Here is an 18,149-nt window from a genome sequence, read left to right on the forward strand (position 1 = left end):
ACTATAATTCTTTGAAATTAAAGTACTAAATACTTAGGAAATATGGTTGATTTCTATATCTTTTTAAATTGCTACTTTCTTTGGCTTTGTTTTCTTAGGTTCATGGAATTCTTTTACAATAATTCCTAATTTTTTTTCAAATGAGAAATATTATGCCTTATCTAAAAAATTGTTTTATCCTGAAAATGAAATGTACTTAGAAATGATAAATAGGGCCTTCCCAACTTACAAATTCAGGACATAAAAATAAACAGTAGTTTTCATCCTAACATCTACAAAACCAACAGACACTCTACATGAAGCTTAAACATTTGTGTGGTCATACATTTATTTTCCTAGTTATGTTAATTCAGACACCTTAATGGAGGTATCTAGCTTTTCAATTTATTATCACCAGAAACAATTTTAAGTCTCAGTTGGTATTTCACTTTAAGGCCTTTCTGATTTATCAAAGCTTGAAAGAACAAGACATCATCAAGATTTCAGAACTCAGTTTAGAACTTCCAAAATTAACATTTTTCTTAAGATCTTTTTGTACCTAATATTTAAAACACTCTCATTCATATGCTAACAAACCCGTTCCAAAATCAGACAGATTAAAATAGTACATCTTTAAAAACATTTAGATTACAAAGTTGTCATTTTAAAGAAATAAATCCAAAGGGATTTAGCCATTATAATATCAGTGACTGGTAGTCAAGGTCATTCTATAGTCCAAAAGGAAGAAAATTGAAGTCTGAATCTCATTTGACTAGAGAAACATGGTAGAATTCCAAAGGCACTAACCTATTGATCTAGGGGGATTTTGAATACTATGTAATACAATTTTAGTTTTGGACAACCCAAACAACTAAATGATTCCCCAAAAGCAAAACATATATACTATGCTATTTATAAGTGCTCATCAGAAGGTCTTAAGAAACTGACTTCACAGTGATAAAACTTTCACATCCTACTGTTGGAAAGGACAGCTATTTATTAAAAAACAAACAACAACAACAAAAAACTAACAAAGACAATGAAATTCAAATTCAAAATAAAACCAAAGCCTGTATCTTTTCTGGACAAAGAACAGGTGGTTGGAATGGTCAGGGGATCCAACTTAATTTCATGTTACTTCAAACTTAGGCTTTGGTACAATTTCCCTCAAAATTACAAGCACTTGAAAATACTCCCAGGATACCATGGCTTAATTGTGTAACGTATGATAAACTTTATCATTAAGAGCACAATCACAAGTTGATGAAACAATGATACTAGTGGAAGAGTTAACAAAAGTGCTCAAAAATAGTTATGTGCAGTATCCCTTGATTTATTAACTTGGCAAGTTTTATCAATTCTGTGTTTTGATCATAGCTTTTTAACTTTTTTCAAACTTATTATGTCTATGTAAACTATTAATATAACCCTTACATGTTTTGAATCAACCATTAAAAATGACAATACAAGATTGAATTAGGTTTATTTTTGAAGTTTGCTGTAATTATATTTCCCTATTTGGTAAATCTTTGCTGTGATACAAACTATACAAAAAGCCCAATGTATAAAACCAGAATTTCATGCTATGGTATACATCTTATTATTTTAAATAATAATGCCTATATGTTTTATTTCAGATAATTTTACATAATTGAAGCAGGGATTAAAGAAAAATGTACAACTCACATGGCATTAATAGTCACTTTGACTAATAGTGCTGATAAAAATAAAATGACCAATTCAATAGAAGTCAAACAGTATTTGAAAAATCATTAAATAAACCAAAATCAAGAAATCCCAACTAAACATACTGTGATGGTATATACTCATTCTCATATAGATGTATTTACACATATCCCAAAGTAAACTTTATGGTCTCTGTTTTTCCATCATCTGTAGCATTATAATTTATCAAAACAAAATCCATACCAGAACTGCCATTTTTTAAAAAAATTTTTTAAATGTTTATTTATTTTTGAGAGAAAGAGAAAGAAAGACAGACTCTGAGCAGGGCAGGGGCAGAGAGAGAGGGAGACACAAAATCCAAGGCAGGGTTCAAGCTCTGAGCTCTTCAGCACAGAGCCTGACACAGGGCTCGAAATCACAAACTACGAGATCATAACCTGAGCCGAAGTGGCACCAACTGAGCCACCCAGGTGCCCAATTATAATATTGTGTCTTTGTGTCTTCCTTCCTTCCTTCCTTCCTTCCTTCCTTCCTTTCTCTCTCTCTTTCCCTCTCTCTCTCTCCTCTCCTTCCTTACTTCCTTTCTTCCTTTCCTTCTTTCCTTCCTTCCTTCCTTTCCTTTCTTTCTCTCTCTCTTTCTCTCTTTCTTAATTTTTTAAAATGTTTATTTTTGAGAGAGAGAGAGAAAGAGCATGAATGTGGGAGGAGCAGAGAGAAAGGGAGACATAGAATCTGAAGCGGGCAGGTTCCAGGGTCTCAACTGAGCCTAAAGTGGGGCTTGACTCACGAACTGTGAGATCATGACCTGAGCCGAAGTCAAGAGTCAGATGCTTAACCAACTGAGCCACCCAGGCACCCCCCAGAACTGTCATATTTAAAGTCATTAATAATCATTAACTGAGACTGAAGTCCCAGAAAAGGGATAGTGCATCTCTATGCCATACAAAGCCTTGAATAAATACAAACCCTGATAAAAAGAAAGCCGCGTGCCAGAGGTCTCTGAAGACAGCGCCGACGCCATAAGAGGTGCTGGTTCCGTGGCTCTGAACTGCTCCCTCCTGCGTGTTGTCTGTGGTACTAGAACCATCTCCTTCCCTATGTACTTCCAAATGGGCTGCTTTTCTTAATTTCCTTCATCAGAAGAGGTTAAGAGCCGATTAACTTTAAAATTTTAACAACCACTTTCTTGGCAGTACATTCAAAATTTTGATAAAACATAAACACAGGAACTTCAATACACAATAAAATTCAAATAAACTGGATAGAAGTTAATCCAAATGTTAAGGTACATATTCGAGAACAATTTCTATAAGTGTTAGGTATTGTTTCTTGCTCTTAATGACAGGTCAGTGGACATTAGGTTGTAAGGATAACACTGGACAGATTTTTACAAAAGCATTTCTTCCCTACTTGAATGCCACTTATCTGCAGAAGAAGGAAGAAGAAAGAAGAAAATTTAGATTGGAAAGAATTATAATCTAACTGATCAATAATGCTATTTATCTAATGAAGGTATTATCTTTTCAAAACAAAAAGGGCTTAAATCTCAACATCCCCATACTGCAAATGTCACAATCTCTTAGCAACGATATTCAAAAGAGGAATTGCTCCAAAAGACCCTTTAAACAGAACTCCATTGTGCTGAGTGGCCAGTGAGACTTGCTACGTTTACTTAATCAAGGGGCAATATGAAACAGCTTCAAGTAGCATTTAATAAATAGAATTTGACTGAAATTTTTTCTTGGCTCTTATTGTCAAAGTATAAGTACAAGATTTTGTAAACAGAGAGAATTATCAGCAATTCCAGCTAATATATTCCCTGCAATGATATTAGGTGCCTTGCAGATGAGCTTCAGAAAAGAAAGCAAAAACAACAAAAGTAGGTATGTGGTCTCACAATGGCCTTGAAGCAAATGCACAACCTAAATCTTCTGGCAGTTTACTCTGAAACTCCCTGCTTTATTTGAAAGAGTGACTTTACAAGATGACATTTTATTCAAGTCAAGAACAATCTTAGATTCAAGTTACAGACATACACAAAAAGATCACTTATAACAGAGTACCTCCTTCTTTTACCCCCTGTGCTCAGAGGAGGTTTCGGTGTTCTTGTTGACACAATCTGGCAATGCACAGTTCCCAGGAGCAGCATCAGCCATACTGGCCCAATCACTTCAGTCAGAGGTATGCTATGTGGGCTAGAAGCGGAACAGAATAACACTATTGCAGCAACTACAAAAAGGGAAAGAAAATATGTTTAATTATAGATCTGATAGTCACTTCTTCAAAACTTTAAAAATTGTTCTAACACTGCTTCTTGGCAGATTATTTTTCTAATTTTAAATGAGTTTAAGATGTTACTCCAGACAAGCTCTTTCAGACTATTTTTTCTTTGCCACTGGCTACCCACAGTATTCAGTAATAAACTCCTGGAACAAGATAACATCCAACATAGTCTCTAAAGTACACACTTTAACGCTATAGTGAAAAACAGATGCATATAAATCTAAGGGCATTCCTAGTAAGATCACAATCAAAAGAACCACTAACTTCTAGTGCTCTTATTTCTTTGTTTTCCAAACAAGGAAGTAAGTCTATGATGTGTGTAATAAGGCTATAAAGAGCTTCTTTTCAATAGAAGTTTATCCACTCAGAAATAGTAACATAAATTTACTTGGGTGTATTTTTCAGGAAAACCTCTAAACACTCACCAATACTAAGCACTGTCATACGAAGAAGAAATCTTGCTTTTGCCTGCTCAGCATCCTTTATACTTTCTAGACATAAAAGTGTCTACCTTTTGGGAGTCTGCCCCTTTTATCTGTCAATCAAATGGTCTTATTTCTCTGACTTCAGGGATAGAAATGTAATCTAGTCTTGCCACAGTCTTAATTCTGGGCACAGGAATTAATAAAAAGATGGGCGGGGCACCTGCATGGCTCAGTTGGTTGAGCGTCTGACTTCAGCTCAGGTCATGATCCCACGGTTCATGGGTTCAACCCCTGCATCAGGCTCTGTGCTGACAGCTCAGAGGCTGAAGCCTGCTTCAGATTCTGTGTCTCCCTCTCTCTCTGTTCCTCCCCCGCTCACATTCTGTCTCTGTCTCTCTCTAAAAAATAAACACTTAAAAAAAATTGTTTGTTTGTTTTTTTTAAATAAAAAGATGGGCATGTGCCTAAGTGGGGCCAATCAGAATCTTTTTCAGGGATTAATATAAGTACTTGAAAGAAGGCCTTTCTCCTAGATCACAAGCACTACTATGGAAATACAAAATTACCATACCACCTCAGCCACCACTCAGAAAAAAGCCTTCTTAAGAATGAGACCAGCATGATGAGAACAGAATCAACAACACAAAAAGACATCACCTGCGCCTCTAGATCCAGCAATGCTTTAATAAAGGGCCTAGGAGTTTCTAATTCTGTTTTGGAACAACTGGAGAATCTGAAAGTTAGGAGATTTTTGCTCATTCTGTTAGGTGTGATTGTTGTAATGTCATGTAATGTGCCTATTTTGAAGAGATGCATGTTGATGTATACTGGGGTAAAATGTCATGATGTATATAATTTACTTCAACAAATTATATTAAGTAAATATTCTAAAATATCAATGATTATTTAATCAAAGAGATGGGCATATGCTGTTTTGAATGACTATGCAACTTAACATGTAAATCAGGACTCTTTTGAGAGTGAAAGAGGAGCTGTGAAATAAAAGCCTCAGGACAACACAAGTAGACTTGGACGGTTGCACAGTCCCAGGCAAACTGGAACATACAGCCATCGGGCTATTGTTACTGACCAGTCTATCTAGTTTCCTTTTTTGTTTTTGTTTTTAATTTTTATAATAAGCAGCAAAAAAACAAAAACAAAAACAACACTTTTTGCAAAAGCTAGTTTGCATTTGGTTTTGCCACCTGCAACCGAAAGAATCCTGGTCTAGCACACCAAGATGGAAGCTTAACATACCACTTTACCTCCTAATATTTAAAGAGGTCCCATAAAAACAAATTTCAGCTTTATAATCTCCTAAGTAATAAGTTTCTTTAAAAAGAAAAAAGAGACTTAATTTTTTTTTTTAAATACCAATCATCTTTATGAACTACCCTGGAATTTAACTCAAAGTGTCTAGTTGTTTTATAACAAAGCTCAAATTTTGAAAAGTATAGTTTTTGATGTTTTTAATATGAACTCTAATGTGACCCTTATTAAGTCCCTTTACCTTTCTGAGCCTTGGTTTATTTATTTATTTTTTTGTAAAATAAAATCGGAGATAGGTACTAGAAATTCAAGTAAAACACTCTGAAAAGCTCCTTACATAGTGTGTATCTAACATTAGTGATAGTACTTCTATTCACTATCACTAAATTAACTATCTTTAAAAAGAAGGGGGACACAGGCTGCCCAGTTGGCTCAGTTGGAAGAGCATGTGACTCTTGATCTCTTGGTCATAAGTTCGAGCCCGAGGTTGGGTGTAGGGACTACTAAACAAATAAATTAAAAAAATAAAATAAAAAATAAAAAGAAGGGGGATGCAAATGCTACTTATGAGGTTCAGAGTTTCAGGCACAAAGAAGAACATCTTAAAGAACTTCAGATTTTATATAACCTCTTGCTGGTTATTTATCTGTATTCTTTCAGCCCTGTGACTACCATCCTCTCTGGTGGGGCTGGGAACCAACTTTATCCCTCTTTCTTTCTTCTGGCTGTGCCTAAGTGTCCATGTCCCTCCCATGGCCTCAGTTCCTGAGACAGTGGTTCCTGTATCCACAGTTCTGGTATCACCTCCATCCTATTGTTTCCCTTCAAGTGAGGGGTTAAGAAGAAAGCATTCACTTCTCTTACATAATGCTAAGTTATACTTTTCGATCATGTAATGAAGTCCTGTGAACTAGACAGAACTACTGGAGATTTTTGTTAGACAGAACTTCTACAGATTCCTCCAAGAGCTCAACTATGACAAAATGTTTATTAGGCACAAAAGTTCCAAAGATTCACATACTGGCCAAGCAGAACTCTAGGGATAATCATTAGAAATAAAAAACCATCTAAAGGTCAATTTTTAGGTCTGTCAGTCTTTGAGACTTAGTGACAGATGTTAGCCACTGGGAGTAGAAAGACAAATAAGACATAGTCTCTTTCCCTGCCCCTCCTCAATTTAGAGGAAAAGGGGGACATATAAAGAATCAAGTGGGGCGCTTCAGTGGCTAAGTTGGTTGAGTGGCCAACTTTGGCTCAGGTCATGATCTCGCAATCCGTGGGTTCGAGCCCCACATCTGAGCTGAGACAGCTCAGAGCCTGGAGCCTGCTTCGGATTCTGTGTCTCCCTCTCTGCCCTTCCCCTGCTTGTAGTCAGTCTCTCTCTCTCTCTCTCTCTCTCTCTCTCCCCCCCCCCCAAATAAATAAACATTAAAAAAAATTAAAAAAAAAAAAAGAAACAAGATACCAGTAATGGACTGAATTGTGCCCTCTGCCCTGTTCATATGTTGAAGCCCTAAATGGCCAAATGCATAGAGCAAAGGTTGAATGAAGTTGTAAGCGTGGAGCATTAATCCAATAGAGCTGGTATACTTCTAAGAGAGACACCAGAAAACTTTCTCTGCTCACACACAAAAGAAAGACCATGTGAGGACAAGTGAGAAGGTAGCCATCTACAAGTCCGTAAGAGAAACCTCACCAGACACCAACCTGATGGCACATTGATCTTAAGACTTCTAGCCTCTAGAACTGTGAGAAAATAAATCTCTGTCACTTAAGCCACACAGTCTGTGCTATTTTGTTATGGCAGCTCGAGCAGTACCTATAAAGAGTGCTGTAATATATACAGGAAAGACCTATAACTAAATTGGGGGGTTATGAAAGGATTCTCAAAGAAGGGGGCATCTGATGCCTAATCTAACTGAGAGAACAAGAAGACGCTGCTGACCAGGTAACTATAAGGAAAAAGGGTTACCCAAGCAAAGACAGTTGTATGTCCAAAGGCAGAGAACATTAAAAAAACAAAGAAACAAAAACACCCACAAAATGCTGAAGAAACAGCAAAGAGCTAATTTAGTCTGGTTAAACCTGGGGAAAGATTCAACAAAGGATTGACTAAAAACTTGGCTTTCACCTTGAAGGCAATGGTAACTAAAAGGAGATTTAGACCTTAAGTGGCTGGTTTGGATTTGCAATTTAAAAGGTAAATGGACAGGGCTGCCTGGGTGGTTCAGTCAGTTGAGGGTCCAACTCTTGATTTCCACTCAGGTCATGACCCCAGGGTTGTAGGATAGAGCCCCATGTCAGGCTCCCTAATGAGCATGGAGTCTGCTTAAGATTCTCTCTCTCTCGCTCTCTCTCTCTCTCCCTCTCTCTTGGGCGCAAGGGTGGCTCAGTCGGTTGAATGTCCAACATCAGCTCAGATCATGATCTCACAGTTCGTGGGTTCGGTCCCCGTGTCGGGCTGTGTGTTGACTGCTCAGAGCCTGGGACCTGCTTCAGATTCTGTGTCTCCCTCTCTCTCTGCCCCTCCCCCACTCACACTCTGTCTCTTTCTCTCTCAAAAATAAATAAAAATTTAAAAAAAAAAATCTCTCTCTGCCCCTCTCCCCTGCTCGTGCTCTCTCTCTCTCTCTCTCTGTAAATAAATAAATAAATGAATAGAAGGTAGAAGATATAAGGGCTCTTGGCAAAAATCTGGGTGAGAAATGATATAAGCAAAAAGCATAAATGTAGTTGAGGATACACAGTTGAGATACTTATGTAACTGAAGTGAAAAACTATACGTAGTTGTAAAAAACCAAATCTGACTGCATGTGATTCTTTCTACCTTTCAGGAGATAAGGATGGGATAGAGAATGAGGACACAACTTTTAATTAAAAAAAAAATGGAGGCACAGGGGTTTCTAAGGTGCCAACAGATTTTTGAGGGTCATTAAGGGTCATATCATCACTTTGTCACTGGCTGTGTGACTTGAAGTGGGTTAAGTCACTTCTTTAAGCTTTACTAGGAGAATATTCAGTGTTTATCATTTATGAACACTTATAATGTTAAACTTTGGTTCTGAACTGAAAAAGATCTGCTTTATGTCTGTTCTAACCTGTGTTTCTTATTTAACTTTGGCAAGCCAGTAAGTGAATTTCAGACACAACATGTGAACATCTAGTTACAATGGAAACTTCCTTGCCTTCAAATAGTAGAAAGCACAATGCACAGAGATTACAATCAATGGTACTGATTACTCATTACTCTCATTAGCAATTACAGTTTCTGACTACTTTAGAATAAAGGTTTCTCCTGTAGGTAAACTAGAAAGCATTAGAAGATAGCTACATTTAGATTAAGTTCTCTTAAATCTTTTGGGGAGGACAGCAAACACAAGATGGTAACTCAATAAAAATTGGGATCACTACACCTAGAAAATAGCGGATAAAAATACAGTTAGAACTATCATATAATAGCATTACTTAACAATAACAATAAAGGTCAAATTCTTGAAAGTGATTAAAAATTGCATATGAAAATCCTTGGACATGTTATTACACCCCATTGCAGGCATTCTAGGAATTTATCATAGGAAAATAATTCAAAATATAAGAAAAACTTCACAAATACATTCACTTCAGCAGTAATTCTAATAGCAAAAGACAGCAAAAAGCTTAAATGCTCAATACTGATGTAGGACAGTGTATAATAATTTAAAAATATACAGACTATGATACTTGTGATTACATAAGGCAAAAAAATACAATTGTTTATACAGAATAATTAAAACTACATAAAAAATGTTACAAAGTAAACTGAAGGGCAGATTACAGGCAGGTTTTTAAAATTTTTTTCCTACATTTTCCAAATTTTCTTCAATTAACATTTATCATTTCTTTAATCAGAAAAACACACAAATCTCTCTATTGATAAAAATCACAAAATCTTCATAGTTCACTCTCTTTTAGGTATATATGATGTACCTTGGCTCAAAAGAAACAACTTTACCTAAATAAAAGTCTGAAGGCTTTATTGTATTTTCATTTACTTAGAAGATACTTATCTGAAAAAAAAAATAAGATACTTAATCTTTTACTTAGAGTTTGTTGATGAAACATATTTAAATAATCATTCAGGATTACTATCATGTCTTTTTAAAAAAGCAAGACATTAAAAAGACTGAAAGGGTGCCCACTGAATTAAAACCACTGCTTTTGTTACAGTGCTGGGATGTGAGTGGTGTCTTCTTCAAGCCTCCAAACACTCTATAGAGCATCACGTATTATGCCTTGTGCGCTGCTGCTCTGACTGGGCACCAGAGCACTGCTGCGCTGGGAGGCAGCATAATGGAGTTGTGTTAAGCATGTGGCTTGGTAGTCAGATGGCTTAGACTCGAACCTGGATTCTACTGCCCCTGGGGACTGTGTGACTTGGGGCCCTCAGGTCCTTCGGGTCCCATCTCTATAAGCTAGGCAAACTACTGGTACCAACACTTCACTGCATGGTTGTTAGAATTAAGTGAGACTCTGAAAAGCACTCAGAATACTGCCTGGCAACAGACTCTCAATACAGAATGAGGACAGTCTCCAAATATGGTGGATAGAAGAAAAGAGAAACTATAGCTGATACAGGAAAAACGAACTCACATAGCTTGTATAAAAAAAGACTGGTGTGGGAGCGCCTGGATGGCCGAGTTGGTAAAGCGTCTGATTCTGGATTTTGACTCAGGTCATGATCTCCCTGTTTGTGAGACTGAGCCCCATGTGGCGATCTGGGCTGACAGCATGGAGTCTGCTTGGGATTCTCTGTCTTCCTCTCTCTTTGCCCCTCCCCCACTGTGCGCCCATGTGCAAACACACTCTCCCTCTCTCAAAATAAATAAACTTAAGAAAAAAAAAAAAGACTGGTGTGGTAGGTACATGTGATATGTATGTACATTTTGAAGAGACTTTCTAATTTTTAAATTCCTCTCAATTTGTGTTTTTCTTTAGCCATTTGCAAATTCAAGTTTTCATAAAAATTATAATGGAACATAACTGTTTTCTCAAACATTTTTAACACCAAACCAGCTGTGTCTTATTAAATGAAATATCACAACAAATGTGTATCTTCATACTCCATATAATTAGTATATGTTTTCTCAAAAGCCTTAGTAAGCCTAAAAACATAACATTCTGAAAGTTAAAAGCAAAATGAATTTCTATCACTTAACTATACCTTGAAGAAGATAAAGGACAAGAAGCCAGAAAAAGATGACTTTTGATGTTACTTGTAACCACCACCGGAAGAAAAAGGGAAAAAACACAACTCGAACAATTCCCTTTCTAGTCAGAGAAGTCCAAGGACTTTCAGGTTTTGCCTTAGCAAATGCAGACCCTGAAAAAAGTCAAATAAAATGACAAAATACATGCATCATTCTTTAATTTCCTTAGAGAAAATATTTCAACATTTGAAGGACAGAGAAAACCATGTATAATTTTAGTTTGCACTATACTATGAGTGAGAAATGCCCAATTTTGGGTGGTAGGCACTTTTAAAAACATTCTTAGTGCTATCTTATTAACTTAGGTACTCTGAAAGAAACCATTTTAACTGAAATAACAGCAGAATTTCTCCCAGATATTTTATAAATATAAGACAATGTTCAAAGGTCAGTTCCAATTAGAAATTAAAAATTACCACTTAAATTTTTATAAACAAGCCATATAGTTGGCTAGGCAAACACAAGCTGCTTTTCTTTTATTTCTTAGACTGATCTTTAGTGGGGAGAAAGACTAGTCAATGGTATTTAAATACTTCCACTACGTCTTTCTTGTACTATTCCCACCTTCATTTCGGCTCACATTTCTTTTATCTCTACATATATACTTAACCCACTTTGAATAATGTTTCTTCAGGGTCAATTTCTAATTGCATTAAGCTGTTATTTATTCAAGACTCACCTCTTACAAGATCAACATCTATGAGGTCTGGTTTCACATGCGCTGTTTTCTTTGGTTTATTCCTTAAACCCTATAATATATTAAAAGTAGGATTGGTAAGGGAGTAGATCTTAAAGTTCTCATCATAAGAAAAAAAATATTTGGAAATATGTATGGGGATGGATGTTAACTACTTATTGTGGTATCATTTCTCAATACATATATTTCTCAATATATAATAATATTGAATCATTATGTTGCACACTTAGAAGTAATATAATCTCCTATGTCAATTATACCTCAATAAAAAAGTAGAATTCAATTTACATATTTTTAAATCCAGAACAACAGAAAATAATCAAATTCTAAAGATTTCAATTAAAAAAACCCTGTAAGTAATACACTGGACAAAAATATAACACATCACATATTTGTTACAATTGGAACATAACTGTAGTATTGTAATAAATTTTATTACTTTCCAAAAGGATACATTTAGGGATGTGTGTAACATGTGAGGTCTGTTTATTACTAAAAGTAAAATTCTAAAACAAAGACTATCACAACCGGAACTCAATTTGGAGGTAAAGCCTGAGACGGTCCAGGAGACTGTGTTGGCCCCAGATCTGCACAGGAGAGTATACTGGGGCTGGCTGGGAGAGCAGTGGCCCTGAAAAGCTCTCAAGGTGTGATGTTGGGGGGGTGGCTGCAGGAAGCAGAAGATCACAAAGCTGGGGACAGACAGGGATGCAGACTTCTCAGCAGATGCCAGCATGTGGGGGTGATACTAGCTGAGACCCGGAGAGGATGATGCAGATCTCAGGGTCGCCACTACGTTCACATGCCAACCACCGATGAGACCACAATGCCACCTAATCACCTTAGAACTTAGATGCCATGCCCAGGAAGAAGAGGAGGGAAAGCAGGAATCATGAATTGAATTAGTTTAAACCCAGAATTACTGAACACTAAGATTAAGTTTCTGCCATCAGTGTATGGAGCAGGAGCAGAGGTAGAGATCAAAATCACTGAAAAAAAAAAAAATCACACTTTATAACTTAAGGGATGTTAAGAATTGGAAGAGCTTAGACTAAATTCTTTAGGAGTCAAGCGCTGAGATATGACACAGTGTGTAGGTAATTTGTTTACTATTCATTCAGTTAATCAGGTAACTTTGTAGTAAATTCTCTGTTTGGTCCTAATTCAAATAACAATGACCCGTAAGGTAATCATTTAGTTAAGTACTGTTTGCATCTGAAACATAGAAAAGGAGACTATTTGAGCTCAGAATTAATGGAGATGTTTAAATCAAAAATGTACCCTGAAATCAAGAAGCAATTAACCTTAGAACCCCTTCGAATAGTTGTCCATGTGAAGCTGAAAACCACTGGCAGGTACAAAAACAAAAGAGTCAGGACTGAAGACACAGCCATGGTAATTTTATATATATAGTCAATCTTCATATTCATAGATTCTGTATTTGCAGATTTACCTGCTCACAGAATTTATTTGTAACCCAAAATCAATACTTGCTGTGCTTTTGCAGTCATTTGCAGACATGCACAAAGTTAAGACTGGCAAAAAATTTGAGTCACCCAATGTGCACATTCCCATCTGAAGTCAAACAAGGCAACAATCTGCCTTCTTATTTCAGCTCTCATGCTGTAAATATGCATCCTTTCACAGTCTGTTTTCACAAAGTGCTGGTTTTTGCTTTTTTTATGCTTCTTGTTGGTATTTTTGTTGTTTAAAATTGCCCTCAAGCACAGTGCTGAAGTGAGTATAAGAAGGCTGAGAGGTGCCTCACTGAGAAAACGTGTGCTCCATAAGCTTTGTTCGGACATGAGTCATACTGTCGTTGGCCATGAGTTCAGTGTTAGTGAATCAACAATATATATTAAATAAGATGCCTTTCAACAGAAACATACAAAAACCAAGTATAAGTACTGATTGGTTGACAAAAGAGCTGTGACTAGAGATGAAGCAATGGTCAGTATCTGCTAGTTCAGTGTTTGTGGTGACTTTATAGAACAAAACTCCTGCAAATAACGAGAACTGACTCCGTCTGTATTCCCATTCTAACGTCATGATCGAGTGGCTAGCAGAACTGTAAATCACTCCCAACATTTTGCAAATTGGGAAAGCAATTCTAACAATACACATATGGAAAAACAAAATTTCTTTAATAGAGCACTAGATGTAGAAAAAAGTTTGAGATTTAATCTTTATTAGTGCCAACAAATTTGAAAATGGTAACATACTTTGATTTACTTCTTTTACATATTCTTTTCCTGATAATTTGAAAATAATCTTATTGCCAATGTTTTATGGCAAACCTGAAGCTTAATTTACTGCTATGTACCTATAATTTCTAAAGATTGTTTTAAGAACTTAAAGTCCTTTGAGAGGAACAGTAAATTATCTTGATTTATGCAATTATGTTGTTTTTCAACAACACAAGATTCATTCTTCTTGACCTTTTTTATGTGGTTCATTTCTTATTTTATATTTTATTAAAATATTTATTTTGAGCTACATTGTAGAATCATAGCATAATTGCCAGTTTTGATAAAACTCCCCTTCAAGGTAACCTATCAGACTATTTAGAGTGTTAAAAAAAAGAAAAACAAAGAAAAATTTCACTGATAAATCTTCTAACATTAATTATTTCAATTACAAAAATAAAAGATATTAGCACCCACAGGTGAGCATTCAAAAAAATCTGATTTTAATTAAGTAGATATTTTACGTTGGAAAAATTTTTAATTGGTTTAGAGTAGACTATATTCAAACAAAATAGCATAGCTTTCAGGTACTAACTATAATTATGGACCACCAAAAGTTTAAATGAACAAAAAAATAAAAACCAAGTTAGTTTAAAATAAAAGATGTTAATATTTTTTATTAAAATTAATTAATAAGATTTTCTAGTTTACTGATCAAACTAGAAAGTAGAAACAACTAAGTATTAGAAATATAATCTCTAAGAATCCAAATAATATATTCTTTATTGAATAAATACTTAAACTCTCATAGTACCTTCCTAAGGTGCAATGACACAAATTATATGAAGTTTTGAATTTTTTTAAATCTGTAAGTACACACAGATAATGTTGAGCCAAAAAGCTTAAAACAGCGGCTTAAATTTAGAAAGTACTTCTGTTCAATGATGCAGACTTCCCATGCATGGAACTATTATAATACTTAGACTCCACCAAAGGACGTAACCATCAGTTTCACTTTCCAGAAATCCTATTTAGTTTTCCCCATCCTGTTTTTCCCCTATAATGACTTTAAATAGCATGGTTCTTTTTATTGAAGCTTTGAAACTCTAGTAAGCACTAAAGCTGGAAGAAATTCCACATTAACTTTTAAATTTGGGTTAAGGTGATCAGAAAATGTAAGTTTTCAGTTATAATTTCTAAAGTGTTTAAGAAAAAAATAATCTGCAACTTACAAAAAACTTTGGCAATATCAACTAAAGGTCTCAATTAAAAAAATAAACATTTCCAAAGAATTTACTTTTATGGCTTTCTTTGGTTTCTTTAGTTGCTGCTCACTGCCATGACAGAGAGACAATCGATTACAGAGGACAAACTCAACACATTCCGTACAGTGTTTTTGAAGCACCAGGTGCTTTAAATCAAATATTATATTAATACACAGCAGCTATTTCTCTACCTTCCTTAGAGTAAATGCAAAATTATTTTACACTACAAACAATTTGCCTCCACTAAAATGTTTAGCAAGAATGGAATATTTTAGACTTGCCAACAAATTGGCCCCTTTAATTCAAAATAACAAGAGTAAGTTTTAATACCATTTTTAATTCTTCAATTACAATTACAAAGTACTATCTTTAAAGGGAGACATATTCCAGAAAAAAAGTTATAGTTCTTAGTCTTCTCCAAGTTCATCCTGTCAGTGCACAAAGGAATAAATAAGTAACCCTCCTTTACCCTAACCTCTGCTTAGGCATTAAAATAGTTCTAAAAATGAGGAATGTAGTTATTTGTACTGAGCAGCTTAAGAGGTTTCAAGGCATCTTACTAAACCTGTATGCTGCTCATTACTTGCTTGACTATTCCCATTTTTCCTGATAGTCTTGCCAGACTATTGTGTCATGGATCTCTTACTCTTCACTTATATCTCCCTCTTTACCTATTACATGTTGATGTTTCCCTGTGTTCTATTCTCAGCCTTTTCCCCTCATCATCCAATGGAAATCCCCTCACTCCTATAGCTGTATTATATGATATGTTATATAATACACATAGCATACATATACACATTCCTAGATATACACACATTCATACCAAGGACTCCCAAATCTCTCTCTCAAGTACCACCTGGATATTTCTAAAGCACAATTTTAAATCTGCTCCTCTTGTAGTATTTCCCATCACACTCAGTGCTGCCTAAGCAAAGTTTCTAAAACATAAATTTAATCAGGCAACTTTTTTGGCTTAAAATCCTTCAATGTCTAAAAACAGATAGGGAGGCAAACCATAAGAGAGAACAAACAGGGTTGCTGGTAGGGAGGTAGGTGGGGGGGGGGGGGATGGATTAAATGGGTGATAGGCATTAAGGAGGGTACTTGTTGGGATGAGCACTGGGTGGGTGTTATATGTAAATGATGAATCATTAAATTCTACTCTTGAAACCACTATTACACTATGTGTTAACTAACTTGACTTTAAATTAAAAAAAGCAAATATCATATGATTCTACTTATAAATGGAATCTTAAAAAAAAAAAAAGAATAAAAAAGTAGAATCAGACCTATAAACGCAGAGAACAAACTGATGATTGCTGGGGTGGGGGGGCAGGGGTAAGGAGTAGGGAGAGTTGGACAAAACAGGTAAAGAGGAAAGGGAGATACAGGCCTCCAGTATGGAATGAGTAAGTCATGGGAATAAAAAGCAGAGCATAAGGAATACAGTCAGTGCTACTGTAACAGCGATGCAATGGGACAGATGGTAGCTATACTTGTGGTGAACATAGCACAATGTATGAATTTGCCAAGTCACTAAAATACGATGCACCTTAAGTTAATGTAACAGTGCATGTCAACTATACTCAAATAAAATTTTTAAAAATCAAAGTAGCACAGCTCCAGCCATCCAAGATGCTGAAGGGAAAAAAGGCTAAGGGGAGGCTAGTTGCCCCCGCCCCCTCCTGCTGTCATGCAGAAGCAGGAGGTCAAGAAGGTGGTCAATCCCCTATGTGAAAAAAGGCCCAAGAATTTTGGCACTGGACAGGATATCCAGACCAAAAGAGACCTCATCTGCTTTGTTAAATGGCCCCGCTACATCCAGCTGCAATGGCAAAGGGCCATTCTCTATAAATGTCTAAAAGTGCCTCCCACAATTAACCAGCTCTCCCGGGCCCTCGACCACCAAATAGCTGCTCAACTACTTATACTGCCCACCCCCACCCCTGACACACAACAGAGACAAAGCAAGAGAAGAAGCAGAGACTGCTGCCCTAGGCTGAGAAGAAAGCTGCCAGCAAAGGTGATGTCCCCTCTAAGAGGTCGCTTGTCCTTTGAGCTGGGGTTAATACTGTCACCACCTTGGTGGAAAATAAGAAAGCTCACCCAGTGGTGACTGCAAATCATGTGGATCCCACTGAGCTGGTTGTCTTCCTGCCTGCCCTGTGTCATCAAGAGGGGGGTTCCCTACTGCATCATCAAGGGAAAGGCCAGGCTAGGGTGTCTGGTCCATAGGAAGATCTGCACCACTGTTGCCTTCACACAGGTTAACTGGGAAGACAAAGAAGCTCTGGCTAAGCAGGTGGAAGCTATTAGGACCAGTTACAATGACAGATATGATGATGAGATCCACTATCCTGGGTCCTGGGTCCAAAGGCAGTGGCTCACACTGTCAAGTTAGAAAAGGCAAAGGCTTAAGAATTGGCCACCAAACTGGGCTAAATGTATGCTGCTGAATTTGCTGCACATCAAAGTTATAAAAAGTTCTCTTTTTAAAAATAATAATAAAATAAAATAAAATAAAATCCATCCATGTCTCCCTCACTGTATTCCAGATTATATTCAGACTTGCAGGTAAGGCAGTCAAGCCCCTCCATGATCTGACTCCCATCTTCCTTTCTGGTTTCGTGCCTAACCATTCCAATTTCCTTCCTCCATCCACCCTATTATCAACCAAGCTCCTGAGGATTCCTCAGTCAGTCATGTTCCTTCCTTCTTGCATATTTATTTTCATATGCTCTCCATTCTGTCTGGAATGTTTTCCTCATTGTCCCTAACGTCTGTCAAACTCGGCTCATGAGTCACTTCCTCTATGCAGTCTTTCTTAACCTCCCTGGGGATGCCTCCCCCTGCACTCCCCATCACAGACCTACACCTCCCTTGTCTAACTGAACTGATCACATTTGTAATTATGTATCTTACTACAAAAATAAAATCCATTCCATCTTTTTGTCCCCATGATTTAATCCTATATTTAACATACTAGATGTTTACACCAACTTTAATTCTTCATGAAAAGTTTAAAGATTAAAAATGACCAATGGCAAAGAACCTTGCCCTTTATCATAGATGACTGAATTGTCTAAACACTGAGATTTTTTTTAAGTAAC

General features: G+C 36.4%; 1 protein-coding gene across 4 annotated transcripts in view; it reads right to left on the reverse strand.

Moving 5' to 3' along the window:
- The window catches only part of PHTF2 (putative homeodomain transcription factor 2), a 129,084-nt gene that overhangs the window by 37,865 nt on the left and 73,070 nt on the right, over positions 1-18,149 (reverse strand). For 3 of the 4 annotated variants that reach the window (XM_086696851.1, XM_086696850.1, XM_086696852.1), the window contains exons 4-7: positions 11,568-11,637; positions 10,843-11,001; positions 3,729-3,894; positions 2,632-2,796 (exon numbers count right to left, since the gene is read on the reverse strand). In XM_086696851.1, coding sequence (XP_086552977.1) covers positions 2,632-2,796; positions 3,729-3,894; positions 10,843-11,001; positions 11,568-11,637 — 560 coding nt within the window. Of the gene's footprint in view, positions 1-2,631; positions 2,797-3,728; positions 3,895-10,842; positions 11,002-11,567; positions 11,638-18,149 lie in introns of those variants that run through there. The other variant, XM_086696853.1, reaches the window with a different exon arrangement.

Source organism: Puma concolor, chromosome A2, assembly GCF_028749965.1.
Source record: "Puma concolor isolate L17-30 chromosome A2, mPumCon1.1.hap2, whole genome shotgun sequence".
NCBI classification, from domain to species: domain Eukaryota; kingdom Metazoa; phylum Chordata; class Mammalia; order Carnivora; family Felidae; genus Puma; species Puma concolor.